Source organism: Haemaphysalis longicornis, unplaced genomic scaffold, assembly GCF_048455015.1.
Source record: "Haemaphysalis longicornis isolate Haplotype H1 unplaced genomic scaffold, Haemaphysalis longicornis Haplotype H1 scaffold_4, whole genome shotgun sequence".
Lineage (NCBI taxonomy): Eukaryota > Metazoa > Arthropoda > Arachnida > Ixodida > Ixodidae > Haemaphysalis > Haemaphysalis longicornis.
The window spans coordinates 86,009,301-86,032,222 of record NW_027526361.1 but is presented as its reverse complement, the minus strand read 5'-3'; the positions used below and the strand labels follow the sequence as shown (position 1 = coordinate 86,032,222).

At 49.7% G+C, this 22,922-nt stretch overlaps 1 protein-coding gene across 1 annotated transcript; it reads left to right on the top strand.

The window, feature by feature from the left end:
* The first annotated feature begins 6,124 nt into the window (after window positions 1-6,124).
* On the top strand, window positions 6,125-22,001 carry LOC144178951 (high-affinity choline transporter 1-like). The gene is made up of 4 exons (XM_077707102.1): window positions 6,125-6,206; window positions 8,693-8,910; window positions 19,841-20,042; window positions 21,125-22,001. Exons 1-4 carry the CDS (start codon window positions 6,125-6,127, stop codon window positions 21,943-21,945), a joined length of 1,323 nt encoding a protein of 440 aa, XP_077563228.1. The 3' UTR covers window positions 21,946-22,001.
* Window positions 22,002-22,922: the final 921 nt, after the last annotated feature.

The following is a 22,922-nucleotide window of genomic DNA, read 5'->3' as shown; positions in this document are numbered from 1 at the left end:
CTCAGTATTCGTGTGGGGAAAAAACCACAAAACATCCATCGAAACCACATGCAGGTTGATAAGGCGCCTATGAACAATGGGAGCCCTCCTCCCCCATGTGTTCCTCGTAAAGATTAGGTTTGCAACTGCCCTCGAAAAGGGGTGTGACGTCATTCGAGGGCGAGCGCATGCGTCAGACTAGGCAGGCGTACAGCATAGAACTCAGTATTCGTGTGGGGAAAAAATCACAAAACATGCATCGAAACCACATGATGGGTGATAAGACGCCTATGAACAATAGGAGGCCTCCTCCCCCATGTGTTTCTCGTAAAGATTAGGTTTGCAACTGCCCTCGAAAAGGGGTGTGACGTCATTCGAGGGCGAGCGCATGCGTCAGACTAGGCAGGCGTACAGCATAGAACTCAGTATTCGTGTGGAGAAAAAATCACAAAACATGCATCGAAACCACATGATGGGTGATAAGACGCCTATGAACAATAGGAGGCCTCCTCCCCCATGTGTTTCTCGTAAAGATTAGGTTTGCAACTGCCCTCGAAAAGGGGTGTGACGTCATTCGAGGGCGAGCGCATGCGTCAGACTAGGCAGGCGTACAGCATAGAACTCAGTATTCGTGTGGGGAAAAAACCACAAAACATCCATCGAAACCACATGCAGGTTGATAAGGCGCCTATGAACAATGGGAGCCCTCCTCCCCCATGTGTTTCTCGTAAAGATTAGGTTTGCAACTGCCCTCGAAAAGGGGTGTGACGTCATTCGAGGGCGAGCGCATGCGTCAGACTAGGCAGGCGTACAGCATAGAACTCAGTATTCGTGTGGAGAAAAAATCACAAAACATGCATCGAAACCACATGATGGGTGATAAGACGCCTATGAACAATAGGAGGCCTCCTCCCCCATGTGTTTCTCGTAAAGATTAGGTTTGCAACTGCCCTCGAAAAGGGGTGTGACGTCATTCGAGGGCGAGCGCATGCGTCAGACTAGGCAGGCGTACAGCATAGAACTCAGTATTCGTGTGGGGAAAAACCACAAAACATCCATCGAAACCACATGCAGGTTGATAAGGCGCCTATGAACAATGGGAGCCCTCCTCCCCCATGTGTTTCTCGTAAAGGTTAGGTTTGCAACTGCCCTCGAAAAGGGGTGTGACGTCATTCGAGGGCGAGCGCATGCGTCAGACTAGGCAGGCGTACAGCATAGAACTCAGTATTCGTGTGGAGAAAAAATCACAAAACATGCATCGAAACCACATGATGGGTGATAAGACGCCTATGAACAATAGGAGGCCTCCTCCCCCATGTGTTTCTCGTAAAGATTAGGTTTGCAACTGCCCTCGAAAAGGGGTGTGACGTCATTCGAGGGCGAGCGCATGCGTCAGACTAGGCAGGCGTACAGCATAGAACTCAGTATTCGTGTGGAGAAAAAATCACAAAACATGCATCGAAACCACATGATGGGTGATAAGACGCCTATGAACAATAGGAGGCCTCCTCCCCCATGTGTTTCTCGTAAAGATTAGGTTTGCAACTGCCCTCGAAAAGGGGTGAGACGTCATTCGAGGGCGAGCGCATGCGTCAGACTAGGCAGGCGTACAGCATAGAACTCAGTATTCGTGTGGAGAAAAAATCACAAAACATGCATCGAAACCACATGATGGGTGATAAGACGCCTATGAACAATAGGAGGCCTCCTCCCCCATGTGTTTCTCGTAAAGATTAGGTTTGCAACTGCCCTCGAAAAGGGGTGTGACGTCATTCGAGGGCGAGCGCATGCGTCAGACTAGGCAGGCGTACAGCATAGAACTCAGTATTCGTGTGGGGAAAAAACCACAAAACATCCATCGAAACCACATGCAGGTTGATAAGGCGCCTATGAACAATGGGAGCCCTCCTGTGTTCCTCGTAAAGATTACGTTTGCAACTGCCCTCGAAAAGGGGTGTGACGTCATTCGAGGGCGAGCGCATGCGTCAGACTAGGCAGGCGTACAGCATAGAACTCAGTATTCGTGTGGGGAAAAAACCACAAAACATCCATCGAAACCACATGCAGGTTGATAAGGCGCCTATGAACAATGGGAGCCCTCCTGTGTTCCTCGTAAAGATTACGTTTGCAACTGCCCTCGAAAAGGGGTGTGACGTCATTCGAGGGCGAGCGCATGCGTCAGACTAGGCAGGCGTACAGCATAGAACTCAGTATTCGTGTGGGGAAAAAACCACAAAACATCCATCGAAACCACATGCAGGTTGATAAGGCGCCTATGAACAATGGGAGCCCTCCTGTGTTCCTCGTAAAGATTAGGTTTGCAACTGCCCTCGAAAAGGGGTGTGACGTCATTCGAGGGCGAGCGCATGCGTCAGACTAGGCAGGCGTACAGCATAGAACTCAGTATTCGTGTGGGGAAAAAACCACAAAACATCCATCGAAACCACATGCAGGTTGATAAGGCGCCTATGAACAATGGGAGCCCTCCTCCCCCATGTGTTCCTCGTAAAGATTAGGTTTGCAACTGCCCTCGAAAAGGGGTGTGACGTCATTCGAGGGCGAGCGCATGCGTCAGACTAGGCAGGCGTACAGCATAGAACTCAGTATTCGTGTGGGGAAAAAACCACAAAACATCCATCGAAACCACATGCAGGTTGATAAGGCGCCTATGAACAATGGGAGCCCTCCTGTGTTCCTCGTAAAGATTACGTTTGCAACTGCCCTCGAAAAGGGGTGTGACGTCATTCGAGGGCGAGCGCATGCGTCAGACTAGGCAGGCGTACAGCATAGAACTCAGTATTCGTGTGGGGAAAAAACCACAAAACATCCATCGAAACCACATGCAGGTTGATAAGGCGCCTATGAACAATGGGAGCCCTCCTGTGTTCCTCGTAAAGATTAGGTTTGCAACTGCCCTCGAAAAGGGGTGTGACGTCATTCGAGGGCGAGCGCATGCGTCAGACTAGGCAGGCGTACAGCATAGAACTCAGTATTCGTGTGGGGAAAAAACCACAAAACATCCATCGAAACCACATGCAGGTTGATAAGGCGCCTATGAACAATGGGAGCCCTCCTCCCCCATGTGTTCCTCGTAAAGATTAGGTTTGCAACTGCCCTCGAAAAGGGGTGTGACGTCATTCGAGGGCGAGCGCATGCGTCAGACTAGGCAGGCGTACAGCATAGAACTCAGTATTCGTGTGGGGAAAAAACCACAAAACATCCATCGAAACCACATGCAGGTTGATAAGGCGCCTATGAACAATGGGAGCCCTGCTCCCCCATGTGTTCCTCGTAAAGATTAGGTTTGCAACTGCCCTCGAAAAGGGGTGTGACGTCATTCGAGGGCGAGCGCATGCGTCAGACTAGGCAGGCGTACAGCATAGAACTCAGTATTCGTGTGGAGAAAAAATCACAAAACATGCATCGAAACCACATGATGGGTGATAAGACGCCTATGAACAATAGGAGGCCTCCTCCCCCATGTGTTTCTCGTAAAGATTAGGTTTGCAACTGCCCTCGAAAAGGGGTGTGACGTCATTCGAGGGCGAGCGCATGCGTCAGACTAGGCAGGCGTACAGCATAGAACTCAGTATTCGTGTGGAGAAAAAATCACAAAACATGCATCGAAACCACATGATGGGTGATAAGACGCCTATGAACAATAGGAGGCCTCCTCCCCCATGTGTTTCTCGTAAAGATTAGGTTTGCAACTGCCCTCGAAAAGGGGTGTGACGTCATTCGAGGGCGAGCGCATGCGTCAGACTAGGCAGGCGTACAGCATAGAACTCAGTAGTCGTGTGGAGAAAAAATCACAAAACATGCATCGAAACCACATGATGGGTGATAAGACGCCTATGAACAATAGGAGGCCTCCTCCCCCATGTGTTTCTCGTAAAGATTAGGTTTGCAACTGCCCTCGAAAAGGGGTGTGACGTCATTCGAGGGCGAGCGCATGCGTCAGACTAGGCAGGCGTACAGCATAGAACTCAGTATTCGTGTGGGGAAAAAACCACAAAACATCCATCGAAACCACATGCAGGTTGATAAGGCGCCTATGAACAATGGGAGCCCTCCTCCCCCATGTGTTCCTCGTAAAGATTAGGTTTGCAACTGCCCTCGAAAAGGGGTGTGACGTCATTCGAGGGCGAGCGCATGCGTCAGACTAGGCAGGCGTACAGCATAGAACTCAGTATTCGTGTGGGGAAAAAAACCACAAAACATCCATCGAAACCACATGCAGGTTGATAAGGCGCCTATGAACAATGGGAGCCCTCCTGTGTTCCTCGTAAAGATTAGGTTTGCAACTGCCCTCGAAAAGGGGTGTGACGTCATTCGAGGGCGAGCGCATGCGTCAGACTAGGCAGGCGTACAGCATAGAACTCAGTATTCGTGTGGGGAAAAAACCACAAAACATCCATCGAAACCACATGCAGGTTGATAAGGCGCCTATGAACAATGGGAGCCCTCCTCCCCCATGTGTTCCTCGTAAAGATTAGGTTTGCAACTGCCCTCGAAAAGGGGTGTGACGTCATTCGAGGGCGAGCGCATGCGTCAGACTAGGCAGGCGTACAGCATAGAACTCAGTATTCGTGTGGGGAAAAAACCACAAAACATCCATCGAAACCACATGCAGGTTGATAAGGCGCCTATGAACAATGGGAGCCCTCCTGTGTTCCTCGTAAAGATTAGGTTTGCAACTGCCCTCGAAAAGGGGTGTGACGTCATTCGAGGGCGAGCGCATGCGTCAGACTAGGCAGGCGTACAGCATAGAACTCAGTATTCGTGTGGGGAAAAAACCACAAAACATCCATCGAAACCACATGCAGGTTGATAAGGCGCCTATGAACAATGGGAGCCCTCCTGTGTTCCTCGTAAAGATTAGGTTTGCAACTGCCCTCGAAAAGGGGTGTGACGTCATTCGAGGGCGAGCGCATGCGTCAGACTAGGCAGGCGTACAGCATAGAACTCAGTATTCGTGTGGGGAAAAAACCACAAAACATCCATCGAAACCACATGCAGGTTGATAAGGCGCCTATGAACAATGGGAGCCCTCCTCCCCCATGTGTTCCTCGTAAAGATTAGGTTTGCAACTGCCCTCGAAAAGGGGTGTGACGTCATTCGAGGGCGAGCGCATGCGTCAGACTAGGCAGGCGTACAGCATAGAACTCAGTATTCGTGTGGGGAAAAAACCACAAAACATGCATCGAAACCACATGATGGCTGATGAGGCGCCTATGAACAATGGGAGACCCACTCACCTCATGTGTTCCTCGTAAAGATTAGGTTCGCAACTGCCCTCGAAAAAGGGGTGTGATGTCATTCGAAGGTGAGCGCACGCGCCAGGCTAGGCTCGACGCATCATTTTCCGCCAGAGAAGCCTAGCGCAATACCACAAGCCCGCCCAGACAACCAGGAACATTCCATACTCTTCCCCTTCAGCATGTGTAATGGTTTAATGGTTTAATGGTGTAATGGTTTAACAGCTTTAATGGACACCCGCTTTCACAGGGTGGGATGGCGGCCATTTTTTTTGTCCATGCTTATTACACTTTATAAATTTAAATCTAAAAACGGGAGGAAGATAAGAGTACGAAAACAAGATGCTGTTTGTCCGCAGGCTGTCTTCTCTTAAATGTTTTTACGGGCGGGTATAACACTCCCGAAAAAAATTTGTCTATGCCACTGGCTAATCGCACTTGACATAAAACACGGTAGTCATTCTGCTAAACAAAGATAACATTATTAGGCCCAAAGTTGGGGATGTTTGCACGCGCTCTTCCGGCAGGAGTGTTTTTTTTAGCTGACTGTTCTCTTCAGCCGAAACTAGCAGTAGAATGAAGCTAGAAAAGTGGTTCTTCTTTAAAAGAAACAGAACGGCTGTTCGGCAAGGTAATTCGCAGTGGTTCCCTGCGCCATGCCTGCTTTTCCAAGGACGACGAACGGGAGACTGACGCAAAGAAATGCTAGCACATCTCGCTATTTACCACGCTTTGCCTGATTCTTTTCTTGCCACTGTGTAGAAACTTTCTCCCGTTCAAAAACACAGCAATGTACCAGGAAGTTGACAATAACCTTTTCTGCTTGGTTCACTGCGCAGGTCTACTTCCAACGTATCCTCAGTTCCGATTCCATCTTCACCGCCAAGATGCTGTCGTACGTTTCTGCGGTGGGCTGCCTACTCTTGGCCATCCCACCGGTCATCACAGGCGCCGCCGCAAGAAGTGCTAGTGCGTTAGTCTTCACGCTTGCCACGCCTTCTAAACGCAGCTGCAGAATGCTGCAGGACGCCGATTCCAGTAAATGCTATAGGCTTGAAGATAATATGTCAAAGGCTTTTATCGCTCGGTTGTGGTGGTGGCGAAAATGTTTAGTCAAACCTGGATATAACGAGGTCGACAAAAATTCGCAATTTTTCGTTAAACGCAAAGTTTCGTTACATGCATGTTTCGAGTTAGGGTCTGCCTGTATAAAGCAGTAACTAATACAAAATTAGACATCGGTGATGGTGAACTCACCCTTAAAGAATTTATTTCACAGTGAAAGACTGCGTGATTCGTGCGTGCTGCTTTACTACGAACTTACTCACTACACGGCACTCCAAAGAAACAAGGTAACTTACATTCGTATTCACTACCGTAATATAAGTATCACTTTTTGCGTTTTCACACTTTTCGGTGCCTTAACCCGTTTCAAGGACCGAACTTACGCTGAAAGGGCGCCTTCTCGCGAACTTGATGCTCTTTGCCGCCCTCAAGATTGTTCAGCGGATGCTACCTGGAAAACTGCACCAGCCGGTGACGTTCTTCTTTCTTGCCGCAGAAGACAACATTTAAAACTGCAAGCTTGTCTTCAAAAGACAGAACTTTTCGTTTTCTGGCAGCACTCATCCCAAACAAACCTACTTCACCGAAAGCAGTGCAGACGCGAGGCTGCACGCCGGCAGGCAGGCCCAGCACCTGATTGACACCGCCCTGACACTGGAAACGCACGGCAGTTTGTTCTGCGGGCGAAGTTCGATAAATTAGTGCATTTCTGCAGCCTATTTGTTAACGAAAAAGTGCAAAAAAGAATGGCTAATCAGCGTAGCAATTCGTTGCACAAAGGTTAACCGTCGTAGAGCCTTCGCTATACAGAACTCGCAAACACGTGGTTTTCAATGGGGCTGGAAAAGGTGAATGGAAACACTTCGTTAAATCTAGGAATTCGTTACATAGAGGTTTGTTAATCCAGGCTAAACTGCATTGAAATAAAGGGGATACGCAAGGGGAGAAGAAAGAGAATGAGCTGTGGGTAGGCCGCGTGCCTTCGCAGCCGGCCTGGCACGAGACATCAAACTCCTGGTCTTCAAGCCGGCTGCTTCATGGCTGTTGTAGGTCTAGTCTTCCCGTCCGTCTGCTGAGAGTCGTGCGTCACGTAGATGTAAGAGAAGGTCACCAGACCCACTAATAGACGGCGAAGTGGTCTCGCCTAGCGGGTTCCTCTGCCTCACACTAGGGGAGGGAAAGTGGAGGGATCCTTCCGCCACTGAGGGTTAGCAGCCGATTCGTCTGCCCGAATCGTATAATTTGCGCGCCGGCGGCGCTGCTGTCCTGAAGCGAGCCCCGCTGACGTTCGAGCCGAAACAAGAGAACCGCAGCTCCGCTGGTGCAGAAGATTTCCCACTAAGTTGTATCGGGTGCAATTTTTTAATAATCTCCACCATTAACAGAAGCAAGAACCTTGTATTTTGTTATACTGCAGTGACCAGATGCGGAGGCTTTTTCTAGATTAATTTTGCGTTGGTAAGCTCTTCAGCTAGCTGGTGAACGTAGATAAAATTTGTTTTTTTTTTTGCAAGCAGGCATTAACACTCCTTGCCATGCTGGGAGAGAGGTAGGTGTAATAACGATGTTGTAGCCAACTTGAATAACTCGCTTTGGCGACATTATTGCCTGAGTGCGTAGTCTTTGGAGCAGCTCGAGCGTTCTAGCAGAGCTTGTCAGTTATCTACCACTGCTGGATAGAGCTATAGTTATCATTGCTGCAACAGTTCTAATTTCCTTCTTCTTTTTACATAATGTGATGAGAGTTGATTGAGAGCCTAAGCTATAGGTTTGCCCTGAGACCCACAATGGGCCAAGGTACGAGGAATTGCTCATTTACTTACTGTGCGATGAAAAAGTCTCCCCATAAATGCTTATAGTGGTGGTGAAGACAAAATACCACTTAGTTTTAAAGTTTAAGAGCTAGCTTTTGGTAACTCACTCAGCCCCATTCCAGCCGCGAAAGAGGTATTTTAAATGAAAAAAATGCAAGATATATAGAAAAACTCAAATTTCGCGTAACAATGACGTCATGTGGTCCGGAGTCAAGTACTATGGGCCAGCACTAAAACATAGTGTTCAGTGTGCTAGCTGCATGTTAGCATTCAAGTGATACGGTCAAATGAAACTGGAGGCCCCGATGCAATCGGTCAGTCGTGTTCTTTCGCGGTGGCTGAGGGCGGCGGCCGCCAGTCGCACAAACAAGACTCCGTGACGTCACAGAGAAGTTGCCGAAAAGTGCGTGCGGAGTCGCCACTGCTTCAGCTGTTTTCCGTTATTTGTTTGAAGTGTGCTGTAAAATTGGCATCATCGTTGGCATAGCCTTTATCGTGAGCCAAACTTGCATTTTGTGTCCACGGGCCCTTTCAACGGTGTATCCTACATTTTTCTTCGTGGTATCTCGCGAGCAGACTTCACAATGGCCGGCTACCCGGGGCCGTTCAACCTGATGAACGACCACCGGAAACACGTGCTGCCACTCACGATGCACTACCTGATTCCGGAAGACATGACCATCGTTGGCCAGCTGGCCATCACAGCGGCGGTCATGTCGTCCGTGGACTCCTCCATGCTGAGCGCCTCATCGCTCATCGCCCACAACGTCTACTGCATCCTGCTCAGACCCACGGTGCGTTCTCGATACCGGGATTGGATTCCGGCAAAGGCGTAGACACTGGTTAAAGCATTATAGCATGTGTGGGCCACAGATGTATGACGGGCTCCTGATTGTGAAATTGTATGAAAGTCTCACTGAGATGCACTTGAAACGTACAACGAGTGTTTGCGCTCTTTAGGAAAGCAAAGTACAGTGCGCTCCCGTTAAGACGAACTTGGTTAAGCCGAACTCTCGGATATTCCGAATAACACGGGTACGTTTGTTTTGTTTTCCTCTAACTAAATGCAAAAGGAAAAATCCGCCTGAGACGAACCGCCTCACAGGTGACCGCCACCGCCGGCGCATTCGGGGTATTCACCCGACCGAAGGGAAAGCAAGAAAAGCACTGACGATTAGTATACTCCCTAATGCGAAATTTGTACCCTGAGCGAACTGTAGTATTTCCGGTCACGCCAAATGTCCGGTGCGCCTCAGGAATTTATCGCGTGATAACCGCGAGCGCACGGCGGCGCGCGCTAATCTGTCGTCTCGCAGCGCGTGGTCCCGCCGAGTTTGTTGTTGCAAATATTGTTTGAATATCCCGCGCACATGTCAAGTCCAATTTGTTCGGCTGGGTGCCGCTGGAGCACCTCTGGGGAAAATGTAAGAGGGAGGGCGCTTTCTGCGGCGACGCATAGGGAAAGAGTGAGGAGGCAGTGGGAGAGATGACTCTATATACCTGCGCGTGCCGCCCTCTTCACATTTCCGCCAGACGCTTCTTTCCGTTGTCTTTCTGCCTTGATGCCTCGTTCGCTCAATGGGTTACTCGGTCTCGACGGACGCCGCCAGTCGCCGCTGCGAATCGCGGGTACCGGGCGCCAGAGGGCTGCACGCTAAAAAATTAAAAGAAAATGCGGTAACGGCGCGAAGCCAATCTGTGTCTCTGCGCCATGGAATAAGAGAACGAGGGAAGCGATAATACAAGACCCGCTGATAAAGCCGCCGTTTCCACCTCCCCCCCCCCCCCTTCCCCAAAAGCACGGAGCCTGCACAGATCACCAGGTGTGTGAGAGAGCGAGCGAGCGAGAGAGAGAGAGAGAGAGAGAGAGCGAGAGAGAGAGAGAAAGAGAAAACTTTTATTCCCCCGAGGGCTTACTCAGGGGATGGGTGGTGACCGAGGGAAGAAGGTCAGCGGTCACTGGGCAAAATGTCATCATTTGTAGCTGCTCGCCGATTTGCACAGCAGCAACAAACGTCCATTAAGACTGGCTTAAACCAAGCTACAGTACTTGAAGACAGTTTAAGTTGAGCCAAATAAATTGTTTCTGTTGCCATTTTTCCTCATTGTAAGACTACTTTACTAACCATCATGACGTGTAAATATTTGGGTGTATCTGGGCGTGCAAAGAAACCTTTTTCGGGGCAGCTCTGTTAAATCGAGCTCCTGGTAAGTCGAACAAGTTTCACAGACTTTTTGCCAGAAAAGAAAATGGTTCTTCCAGGAACCACTAGCGTTTCTCATTTTCACCGCGGACTCTTAGCGCATTGCTAAATTATCGCCAGGCGAGCGGCGCGGCCGCCGCAATTGCTGCTGCTCGTATGCGCCTCTCTTAAAACATCTAAGTGGAGTCAACTGCTTGTAATATGATAATCCCGATATCATGAAGTTTTCAGTTTAACGAAACACTAGTTTCTCTATTTAACGAAATAATTCGCAGCTCCGGGTGACTTCGCTACATCGGGATTCAACTGCATCATTGTCACCCGCGCAACTTGTGAAAGAGGCCATCAGATACTCGCCGCAGTAGTAAGCCTAAACGTCTCTAGGCCGAGAAGGCTGCCCCGAACCGTGTGGAACCGCCGCCACAGGCCAAATGGCGCGCGCGTCGTATGTCGTTTGCTACTTGAGAATGAAACAGCTCCCGACGCGGAACGTGCGGCGCGGGCATAAGAAAACTTGCGCCGACATTTGACGCACTTCATTCACGTGTAAAAACGCACAGCACGGTTCACACTGAACGCATGTTCGTTCCCGCTAACTGTATTTCGTGCACTGTTTGGTGTTGACAGGTGTAATATATCATTTTTAATTTATTTCTCTCACGTTAGGGTCTACGTTGCGGGCTCCGTGGCCTGCACCCTTCGGCTTTCGCAACGCTGTAGATGCGGTGCACGAACAATGTCATTCAAGTTTCGACGGACACTCAAAGGTCGCAAAATCACCGTCGGGATTATTCTCACAATTTTTGGAAAAGAGTGACTTCATCGGCGCGATATAACAAGAAACGCACGCCGTGCGGTTTTGAAGCGTAAGAAGAAAGAGCGACGGCTAGCACTACACATGCGGCAATACACCGTGAACGCTAGTTAATTCGCACCTCATAAATTCTGACAGTCATGGTCCGGTCACGATTCATAGGCGTCTATGTATCGTGTATGTATCGTACATAGCCGTCTCCCCGAAAGCCAAACATTTTTGGGGCGTGCCTGGCGGCCAGTTCAGGTTCGCCGTCGCGGCCGCTAGGGGGACCGGTATCAGAAAAAAGTTCATTCTTGCGGTCTTTTCAAGTAATGTTTCGTTAGTTAGAATTCGGTTTAATCCGAACTCATTGAGCGTCCCCGCGAAATTCGAATTAACGAGCTTTCACTGTACCATGGTAGCCTAGCTGGCTTACTCGTCTTTGAGGAGCTCGTCGGCGCCCCAATGGCAGCTGTCTCCTACCACATGACAAGGGAGGTAGTAACATGGCGCCATGGCTATGGTAATGCTCCTTTTTTGTCGGGGCAGACTTTGTCGGAGCAGAAGGCTGCAGACTTCACAGCAGCGGTCTTGTCTTGGTTACGTTGTTGATCGAGCTGTAGAAAGATATTTCTTGTTCCAGACAGGAGCTGCTTCCCGGAAGAAGAACGCTGGTCGTGTTCTTTGACTCACGAAACACTCATGAAATATTTGATGTCGGTTTGCTTTTGCATTTTAAAGCAACATGTCTACCAGACTCATGATAGAGATTCGATTGCAACCCTCTCGTTAGTATGGTGTTAGAATGGTATTACTAATCCACTTCCAGAGCCAGGGTGGACAGTACAATAGCTGGGGTATATCCTTTCTTGTGACACATTAAGTACGACGCATTGCGATCTGCCTGGGCACGCAGGTTATGAAGCCGCGGATATTTATCACTAGGTCATTATGTTACATTTCAGAGCAACGGATTTCAGGGCCACTTGCCCCTCCCAAACATTCTAGCAATGACTTACGCAGCTTTACAACCTTCTTGGCGTTCGCGGTGGGACGAAAGTTGGCCAATGGTTGCAGGATGGCCAGGATGGAAGCGAAGCATTCCCTAGGCATCCAGGCAGTCAGGGCAAACTTGCTTAAAGGGACCGTGCAACACTCTTTAAGCAGTGGAAGCAAACCTACGCGACGTTTAGATGACACTGCCAGGAATACCTGAGACAGATGTTAAACGTGCACGTTAAGCGTTGAGTGCGCAAATCGCTGTGCAATATGCGGAAAAACCAACCACGCTGTCTTCAATTTCCCTCAGTATGCACCCTTGGCATGGCCTAAACGACGTCAATGCGGCCATGGCTGTCTTGTTGGCTGTCGCTGGTCAACTTCGCGGCTTATTTCTCGCATTTCTTGTGACGAGGCGTCGTAGTTGGCGCTGTGCAGCAACCGCCCTTCCCTCCCCGCCCAACACGCCTATATCCTCCGCCGATTACAGACCGAAGCCTTCTACAGCCACATCATCCTAGTCCCCACATTTCCCCTTCTGTCTTCCCACCCGACTGCCCACATTACCACATTCCTCTCAAAACCTACCACCTTGTCTTTTCCTGCCACCAACACCCACATCCCCACCCCTCTCCTTCCCCTGAGCAGTGATAGTCCGAGCTGGCCAGCTCTGCACCGGAGCGCCAGGTCGCGCCCTGGAGGCGGCCCGGACAAGATGCCTCCTGGACTTAGGAAGCTAACCACAGACTTCTACCCCCTCCCGTTAAGCTCAATAAACGTTTTACCACCCATCAATTGCGGGAGGAGATTGCTGAGACAATAGACTTTACCCCAAGATACATTCCGAGTAGTCGATGGTAACTGCTGCAGGGTCTCTTTAAAGGCTGATGTTACTTGCCATGGGCTTGGCAGTGCCTGACACCATAGTGGAAGATCTTTGCTCAAATAGATATTAAATTTCTTCCTTAACGGGGCCACGCAGACAAAATACAAGTTTGTTTTATTCAAAAGATTTCGTGCTTTATAGTGCCCCCAGCGCCTGTCCGGCGGCAAACGATGCCGTGTTCACTGAGAAATTAATCAATTTAGGTTGAAATTTTGATTTTCCCGCCAAATCGTGTGTTTTTGTGATATCTGCCATGAAGTCCCAAGGACTGGTATTCAAACGAACTTCCACTGCGTCATTAGTTTCTGCAGCCTTGTTTACCGTCAGTCCCCCCAGGTGGCGCAACTGCCTGAGCCCTGGACCATTATCCGCCGTTGCTTCGTTGCTGACCGTTGTTAAGTTCGCGCACCTCACTTGATTAATACCGCCCGGCATCTAGGTATCGTTCGTAGCGTATAGTGTGTTTACCTGCATTGTCTTTGTTTTCACGTCAACCGAGCTGACTTGGGCGCGAGAGGCGTGAAGAGAATCCGCGGAAGTCTCTTTTTGTCCGCCCCGCTTTTGTGTTCACCCGACGGGCAGGCTCAGGGAGGACTTACGCAAAGGTGGCGCCGGTCACTGCAGGATAGTTAAAAGCCATGTTGGCTTTTGAAGGAGCATTTTCTGTCTGGAAACTGGTGGAGGCTGGCCAATGAAGTTTAGCGACCGCGTTTACCACCATGAGAATGCCCGCAGCGGACTGGAGCTGGAGGTCATTCAGGTAGTCAAAAATATTAAGGGGGGCACTAGACGTTCCGTCTACCACGGTTACACAGCTCAAAGCTACTGGGCGAAGTTTCCATTAGCTCGACGTCTGAACCTGGCGACTCGGTGGCTGGGATGCGTCAATAGAGAGTTTTAGTTTGGCGTTTTTACGCTCCGCTCAGCAGCTAAGAGCAGCGGAAGTGCGAATGCGCATGCGCTCTCCGCTTAGCGGCTAAGCGGACTCGCGGAGCGAAAAACACGGTCCGCTAAAGCGCAGCCTTAGCGGACCGTCGCGACCTTTTCCACTAGCGCGGCGGGGCGCTGCGGGCGCTTTCTCACGCGCCCGCGACGACTTGGCTTATTCTAAGAAGGCTGCCTCCAAAGACACCACGCCTGCGACGAGCGCCGCGGCTTGAGGCTTTTGTTTGACGCGCAAACCGCGAAAGCAGGTCTTCATCGACGAGGACCTGTGCTTGCTGCGAGAAGTGCCGACTGTGAACCAATTTGAAAACCAGGGTGCATGGGGCGAAGTGTTAAAGAACGCCGTGCAGCACGAGCTCACCATTCTCGGATTTGAACGGACCTGAAACGCAACTTTGTTGGCTATTGGGTGGCTATCAAGTTCAAAACTTATTTTTCAATCAATGTAATTGACCAGTAATGCAATACGATGGTACGTGTCAATACTTAATAAACGAAGCTATACGTACTGGTTTTACTTTGTTAAAGTGGCGAAATAGTTTTCGGTTCTGTTTCATTGTGCCAAGCTTGGCCAGGCAGCGCTGCTAGTCCGAAAACCATGGAGGAAAGAAAAGGTATTTCCTCCATGCCGAAAAGTCTGGTCTGCTGCGCATTATGGGTAGAGGTGTGCGCCGAGACGTCGGCGCGCCGCCGCCGACTGTTCTGGCCGCGCCGCCGCCGCCGACACTAACTGATCGGCGCGCCGCCGCCGCCGCCGCCGACGTATTGTTTCGGCGTGATCGGCGCGGCATTTACGTATATAGAATAAAAATGACTTTTAAAAATTAATCCAGCTTTGTTTGAGATTTCGTGTTTTGTTCAAATTTTTTTTCATGCCTCGGGCATTTTTCAATGTCACGTAGGAGAATAATGAAGCAACAGAAAACAAAAGCAACCCTGCTCTCCGCTCATCTGCGCATGCGTGTCGTCTCTAGCCAGAGCAACGTGGGATTGCCTAACTACTCTTTCGCGCGCAAAATGGCGCAACGAGAAGCAGCGGCCTCTGCTACGGTAGCCACGGCCTCGAAACGCCGGAATGACGGCTTGACGGTCGCGTGTACTGAGGTTGCGGATGGAATCGGCGACATATCTGCAACTTGTTGCGAGGAAGAAATTCCTGGCCCCGATGTGTTTAAGATGCCGATTGGAAGTTTTCGGATTGTTCCTTTGCATTCGAAGGGGAAGTGTAGTTTTGTTTGGAAACATTTTGGACGCCTAGCATACATCACGGGGGGAAAGCAGAAGACAGTTGGAACGGACTACTACTGCAAGAGCTGCTTGACCAACTCCTCAAAGAAGGAAGACTCAAAGCCTTTCGAATCGTAAGTAGCGCCCCTTTGTTTCTCTAAGTAACTGAACCGTTGGCTGGCGCCTCGTAGGAATTGTGAAATTTGTGAGACTTAATACCGTGCAGTGCGCTCCTCAGCTGTTGTGCTCGCGAGACCGGCTGCCGTTTTCGCGACCGTACATCAGGACGCCCGTCTAGAGTTCAGAGTTCACATACGTTGAAATTGACCGTGAAATGCGCGCATATCACCTCGCAGGAATTAGCATAGTTTCGGGTTCGGGTGAGGGGGCCGGGGGGGGGGGGTGGGGGGGCGGAATTTCATAACGCCTACCAAGGCGCCTGCCAAACCGTTTGTTGTGAGCAGCCTAATCGTTTAGTTGTGAGAGTTTAAATAATCGCCTGTTTCCTCCGCAGCTGCAACGTGAAACGCTACGCGAGCACCGTAAGCACGTCGAACATGCACAGACACTTGATGGATGTCCATAAACTGCAAGACGACTGCAAGAAGGCGGCGACAGTCAAAGATTATTTCCGAATGGTTCCTGTGGTTACTGTGTGTTGGGCACGGCCTACACAACTTGGTCATCAAGGACGGATTTGGAAGCGTCCCAAGACTCCACGATTTGCTGGTCAACTGCCGTGACATTGTGAAGACTGTGCACTACCGGGTCTCCGACCTGGAGGAGCTCGCGGACTCGGAACTGAATGCTGCAGTACAGTCGTTGGTCAGTTTTCACCAACAGTTTGCAACGAGTACCCGTCTATAGCGTAAAAATTTTTCGAGGCATTTCTTTTCTTCGTAAAACACATGTGTACAGGTTTTTTTCAGGTTTAATGACATGTGCCGCTTGTGACACCACAGCTGAATGTTGTCCAAATCGCGTTGGATGTAGCGGAACGATTTTTTTAATGGCTGGCCTTTTTTTAATTTGCGGTTCCGGTTTCGGCGCCGCCGGCGCCGCCGCCGCCAACAAAAATTGGCCGTGCGCCGCCGCCGATGAATACCCGGCGCCGCGCCGCCGACGCCGCCGCCGCCGACAAAAAACGACCACCACGCCGCCGCCGGTCAAAACCGACACGGCGCACACCTCTAATTACGGGTAACTAAAACGAGAAAATCGTTCGCCGCTTCGCTGCAGCTTAGCGAGGCCAAACAACCAAACTAACACTCTCTAGTGGGTAGGCGAGCGGGCTTTGTTATGCCCTCGACGTGTTTACGGACCAAGGAAATTTTGTTGGAGAGGGCACGAACAAGCGTGTACAGTGTGGACAATACTTTAAGACGGGTCGCTCGAGAGCCGATGGCCAGTGGTAGGTTTGCTTTTAGTTGGTTGCTTTTTATTTGTGTCATAGTTGTGTTTGCGGAACACCTTCAAGTTTCGCTATGAGAGTGAAAGGTGGGTCACGTGATTATGTTGTGCCCACCTATTTCATTTGTCGCTGCAGTCAATCAGTGTCCTAGTGTTGGTTAATCAATAGGCCATCCTTACTAGCAAGTTGTGACGTCCCTTTTGTGGGCGGGGTTTTTGGTCGTAGAACCGAGGCGTTTGATGTTTTTGGAAGGGGAGAAAGAGACGAGCTCCGCTCAATGCGGGCCTTGCCCGAACTCTTTTGTGGGATGATGAGCCTTAAGAGTTGTAAATACGTAGTGTAAACAAAGTGTACATATTGTACGTCTCGCTTTTGGTTGGAATTGACCGTCGTCGGCTACGTGCCGTCGGCCAACGAGCCAGCTAGTCGTCGTTTCATCTGATCATCTCTTCGATCATCAGCCGACCGATTTTCATGATTTTCATCGTCTCTTATATTTAACTACCGTATTTGCACCTGGCATGTTTTATTACGTTAGAAAGTAATCGTTTCGTCAAACATGTGGTATGCTTGGCAAACAGGGCACGTAAGACGTCGGCTACGCCAATCATCTAGTGTCGTGTAAGACAACTCTAAAGCGGCGGACTGCTGTGCAGCTAAAACGTGCATAGTGTGCCCAGTACCAACAGCAGTGCGCATCGGTACTTATATTAAGTGCGAATGCACTTCTTAAGCGACCCTGAACCTGCGTCCACCGGCGATGTCCGCATAGCATACCCACGTGGGGGATTGGCCAGGAATCTCCTCGTCTTCCTTGGCAACGGGTGGAGATGGGCGCGCGCTGCCTGGCCGCTGACATGGCACATACCCACGTGGGGGATTGGCCAGGAATCGGGCGTGAGAAGGGCTAATGCACCCGCTTAAAGGAGTACTGACACGAAATTTCAAAGCTGAGATCCGCTCTAGCAATCAAGTACAACGACAACACAAATAGGTGTCTGTGAATAAATGCATCTTTCTTTCTTTGTAGTTTTGTGTGTGTGTGATCTCTCTTTCGCGAACATTACCGAACCGCGCAAATTCAACTCGTGCATTCGCACTTTCACATTCTTCCCCTCGGGGAAATGCGGGGAATTTTTTTTTACGTGTATTTTCGTAACTTTCATTGTTTACCCGACCATTCTTTCTTACTGCTTTAAAATAAATAACCGTTATATTTAAGCGAAAATAGCTGGTTCGGCAAGCTTATAAGCCCTGCCTAATTAGTGTTTGCTCTGGCCGGTCTCAGTCAATCGCACAGCTCGACATATGACATCACAGGTTCTGTTGCGGGAAATTAGCTAGTGGGTCCCAGGGCAATTCCCTTTTTTCCTAATTATATAGCTTATGTCAGCGAAGTGTGCTTTATAAGTGGTGTCAGTATGATTCTAACGAGGCCATCTTTCCAGGGAACCAAACTTGTGTTTTGTCTGCAGGGCCCCTGTGAAGTTTGGGTAATTAATTAATTAATTACCCAAATTAATTGACAATGTATTCAAAACCTTGATGTTGCCCGATTTTACCTCGCTCCTAAATGAAACCGTTATCTTAAAACATTTTTGGATTAATACATTCAAAACGTGTTACACTCCTGCTCGGTCCCTGAGACCGAAGCAACGATACGCAATTCCTCGTTGTTCCACAAGGTACGGGAAAAGAACACGCGGTTATTATGTGCCAGCTATATTTAACACTTTGCCATCTGACTTTTTTGCGCATGCTTCGAAATATAAACTGAAAAAGGCTTTAAGGCGCATGCGCTAGTGCTTTCCAGAGATCTCGGGGATACCGCATGGTTATCTGTTCTTGGTTGGTACTGCGTACTGTAACATATATAATTTTTTTAACGCTTGTCGCCTGCCAGGCTCTGCCTGACAAGCCCGTTGCGGCTTAGGTAGGCCTGATTATGTACATGACTTCTGTTTGACTAATAAATATTATTATTATTATTATTAATTAAATTTGGGTTATTGATTACTTATTAATTAAAATCGCCCGCAACTAGATATCTTTCGCGGGGGTTAGCTTGTTTACCTGTATTGTGCTTGGTTGCCCGCCGGCCGAGCTGAGTTGGGCACGAGGGGCATAAGGAGAAACGGCGGAGGCTTCTTTGCTATTTGCCGTGCTTTTGTGTCCACCCGACGAGCGGGCCCGGAGACGACGCATACAAACGCGTCGGTCGCCCCAGAATAGCTGAAGATGATATAAGCTTTCAAAGGAGGATTTCCTTGCGTTCGTTTGAGAAGCCGGCGGAGGGGGACCGTTGACATTTTAACGACCGCGATTACCGCCACGAGAATCCCCGAAGCGGACGGGAGCTGAAGGTCGGTCAAGGGGTCAAACCTTGGGTCAAACATGGGAAGAGGTCACCAGACGTTCTGTCTATGACAGTTGCACTGCTCAAAGTTACTGGGCGAAGTTGCCGTTCGTCGCACGTCTGAGCCTGGCGACATGGCGGATGGGATGTGTCGTTGGGTAGACGACCAGGCTTTGTTAGGCGCTCCACGTGTTAACAAAGGAAATGAATTTTGGCGGCGTAGGGCACAATGATAGGCGGCGTGGTATGGACAATACTTTAAGACCTGCCACCTGAGAGCCGATTCCCATCGTTATGTCTGTTTTTAGTTGGTTGGTTTTCATTTCTGTTATATCTGTGTTTTGCGGAATACCTTTGGGTTTATGCATTAGAGTGAGCGGTGGGCCACGTGACTATTTTGAGCCCACCTAGCTTTGTTTGTCACGGTGACCAATCAGTGGCCTAGTGTGGGCTAATCAATGAGCCATCCTCACTCTAAAAGTTGTGACGTCCCTTTTGTGGGCGGGGTTTTGTTGGTAAAACCGAGGAACGGAGAGCACAGAGAGGGAGAGGAGGGCGCGACGAGCCCCGACTTGATGCGGGCCTCGTCCGACCTCTTGTTCGCGATCACGAGCCATGAGAGTTGTAAATACGTAATGTAAATAAATTGTCCATATTGGACATTTTGAGGTTGCTTGGAGTAGACCATCGTCGGCTATGTGCCGTCGGCCAACGAGCCAGCGAGTCATCGTTTCAGCGATCATCTCACTAGATCTCTTCGATCGATTGACGTCGGCGACCGATCCTACTTCGTATTTTAACTCCCACTTTAAGCAACGTTGGTTTAACAGCAAAAAACACGATCGCTGAGCGTCGGGCACTTAAGCGGAAAATTCCCACTACCTGCTTCTTTTCCTGCAGGCGTCTGACATGGAGGTTGTCACGGTGCTTCGCTGCATGCTCTGCCTACTCGGTGCGGTGGCTACGGCCATGGCCTGGAGCGTGGAGTCGGTGTATCGCCTCTGGGCGCTCTCGTCGGACCTAGTGTACGTCCTGCTCTTCCCGCAGTTTGTCGCTCTGTACTTCCTGCGCAGCCAAAGCAACGCCTACGGGGCTGTCATAGGTAAGTGATATCAATACAGCCTGTTCTTGTTCTGTGACAACAGCTAATTTAATGGGATTGCATTATTGACTCGGCAAATCAAAAGTCCGGCGTGATCAGCGTCGTAAGCTATCGTTGGTGTGCTATCTGGAAACGTGCAGAGATGGCACTATGGCGCTTTGCTGGCATCGCCCTCGACTGGTTTTTACTTCCTTCGCGAAACGTGCTGACTCTTGGCACGCATAATCCCGGAATGCGTGTATTATTCCGTGTGCTCAAAGCTATGGGTTCCTGTTCTCTCGAACCTCTGCAATCCCTCCATGTGGCTATGTATCTATATTTGCAAATAACGTTAATGTTAGAAAAAAACGTGCGGTGCTAGCACTCTTCCTAAGGAACGAAACTTCTCCTGTGCAGGCACGTGCTCGAATACCATCGAATTACAGATGTATCTTTATTTATTAGTCTTTGCAGCGGCGGAAATTTTCGTGACTGGAGAACGATGAAGCTTTTTTAGCTGAATGGAGCACTGAAGGCTTTCGCCTTGAAGCGCTGCTACACAGCTCTCCACTTCAAATAAGCAGAGCCCAGCTGCCTCATTTCTGGTTTGTTGCGCCCATGCTCAGTAGATTTCTGAAGTCATTTGCACCGTACTTTATTCTGCGCACGCATGAAGCAGTCCACCATGGCGGTGTCCAGGTGGTTTCAATTGGCAATGTGTACAGGACACCTGACAACGACACGATGTAATGACACTGCGCATATATGGCGAACAGGACCACTGCCCAACCAGATACACATGGGCGTTGACGAAAAAGTGCTTGCACCCCAATTAGCCACAATGTATGCAGTACTCCAGTAGCTTAACCGACGTTTGGAAAGTAAAGTAGGTTCGTATTGATTAACTTTGAGATTGCACGATCCGGAATACAGCGGTTAATAGCGACCTTAGGTGAACAAAAGCCTGATCAGGGCTAGTTGGTTGAACATACTGAATAAATTTGAGGCGCTAAACAGGTGAACAGGCGGAGAACAGTTCTCGGCATTTCTGTCTTTCATTTTTTCGAGAAGGAGGTGTTCTCCCTCGTCGCCCTTCCTCGCAGGTTTCTTGGTTGGAATCGTGGCCCGAGTCGCGTGCGGTGAGCCGCAGATGGGTGTCCCGGTCCTGCTCAAGCTCCCGCTGTACGACGTCGAGCGTGGGCAGCTGTTCCCCTTCCGGACGCTCTGCATGCTGCTAAGCCTCGGAAGCCTGCTCGGCGGCTCTCACCTGGCCGCGTCTGTCTTCCAGTCTAGGCTGCTGCCAGACGTCTGGCACTGCTTCACGGCAGACACGTTGATTTTGTACTGCCCACCTAACTCGCCAGCCGCGGTGGCATCCCCCATAGTTTGCAATATTGGGGATAGGGCGTCGGCACCATTCAAATATAGTGCGTCTCAGACAGTTGTCAGCAGTGGTGGGTCGGACGAGACGCCCAAGCAGGAGCCCAAAACCGCCACGCTCTCGTTACCGGAGACAGTGCCAACCCCAAGTGCAGCCCAACTAGAGTCCTCTCCTACGCCTACTCCTCAACAGAGCCCGGCAGACATAGACAAGCCCAAGAAGAAGCGCAAACGCCCGAAGGATGGTGAGTCGAAAAGCAATGGTGGGGGCGCCAAATCGACGTCTTCTTCAGCTCCAAGCGTACAAAACGAAGCAGTCAAGCTTGAAGCCGCTGCCGTGCCCAAAGGGGGCCCTGGTGCCTCTGCTGACCCAGACAAGAAATCACGAGAGGCGAGGCGTTCAAAGGGTGCTACCCCTAAAGGCAGCGCAAGGAGTCAGAAGACGGTGGGCGGTGGAATTGTGGGATCAAATGATGGCTCAATGGTTTGCAAAGAGTACAACAACCCAAAGGAAACCGGGAAAACGCAGATGCCTGCAACCTAACTGTTTTGCCGTTCGTGCTGCCAACCACCGTCGCCTGTCATCACCCATAGCCTGAACGTTACAATTATATTTCATATGCTTGCAGGTCTCTGTGTGTTTTAGCGTGTGCACAGCATTCTTTTTTTTTCAATTTATTATACAACTAAAACCTTGCTGTATGGAGCATTATCAACTTTTTTGAACACGACCATTCCCACGATTTGTATAAGTGAAAGTCTTGTTTTTTGACATTACTGGCTGCATTTTAGTGTATATATTGCATGATGCCTCTGTCGATACTGTTTTATGCTATGGGCGCCTGTGTTTTTATGCAGTGTGTGTCACTAGTCTATTACCACTAAAATAGATTCAAATATTTTCTTCGTGTTCATCGCTCGTCCGCGTTACGGCCACTTGGTCTTCAAATATCCTCGTAGTGTTTTAACCACTTATGCATGGACCTTGAAATTTGTCTCTGAAGGAATTCTGACCCACTTTAAGGTGCGAAGCCCCTTACAAGGCTGGGGCAGTTGACGTCTCCTGTCGTTGTCGTCGTCGTCATCGTCGTTCGTCTCATGTAGCCACGGTACTAAAACGCCGGGAAACTCGTTTACGCCTCGCGCTAAAACGCAACGCGTATTAAAAAAAAAACACCGGGACATTCGTTTACGCCTGGCGCTGGAGCGCTTCGTAACGCGTACTAAAAAAGCACCGGGACACTCGTTTACGCCTTACAGAGCTTCGTGCTTTAAAGACACGAGACTTGCAAAGGTGTATACCTCCATTCCCCCAACAGTTTCATTTATTTTAAATGCAGAGCATTTCAGTAACTCACGATGTCACCCGCGTTGGCGTCCGTAGTCCGCATCGCTCCCCGTCGATCTGGCATTGGATTGGATTCGATTGGATTGAATTGGCTTGGATTGGATTGGATTGGATTGGCTTGGCTTGGATTGGATTGGTTTGGATTTGGATTGGATTGGATTAAAGTGGATTGT

Excerpts from the sequence above, each read along its gene's own strand:
- LOC144178951 (XM_077707102.1), top strand. The coding sequence starts at position 6,125 with ATGCTGTCGTACGTTTCTGCGGTGGGCTGCCTACTCTTGGCCATCCCA. Across the intron at positions 8,911-19,840 it reads GCATCCTGCTCAGACCCACG|GCGTCTGACATGGAGGTTGT; the intron begins GTGCGTTCTCGA and ends CTTTTCCTGCAG. Across the intron at positions 20,043-21,124 it reads CGCCTACGGGGCTGTCATAG|GTTTCTTGGTTGGAATCGTG; the intron begins GTAAGTGATATC and ends CCTTCCTCGCAG.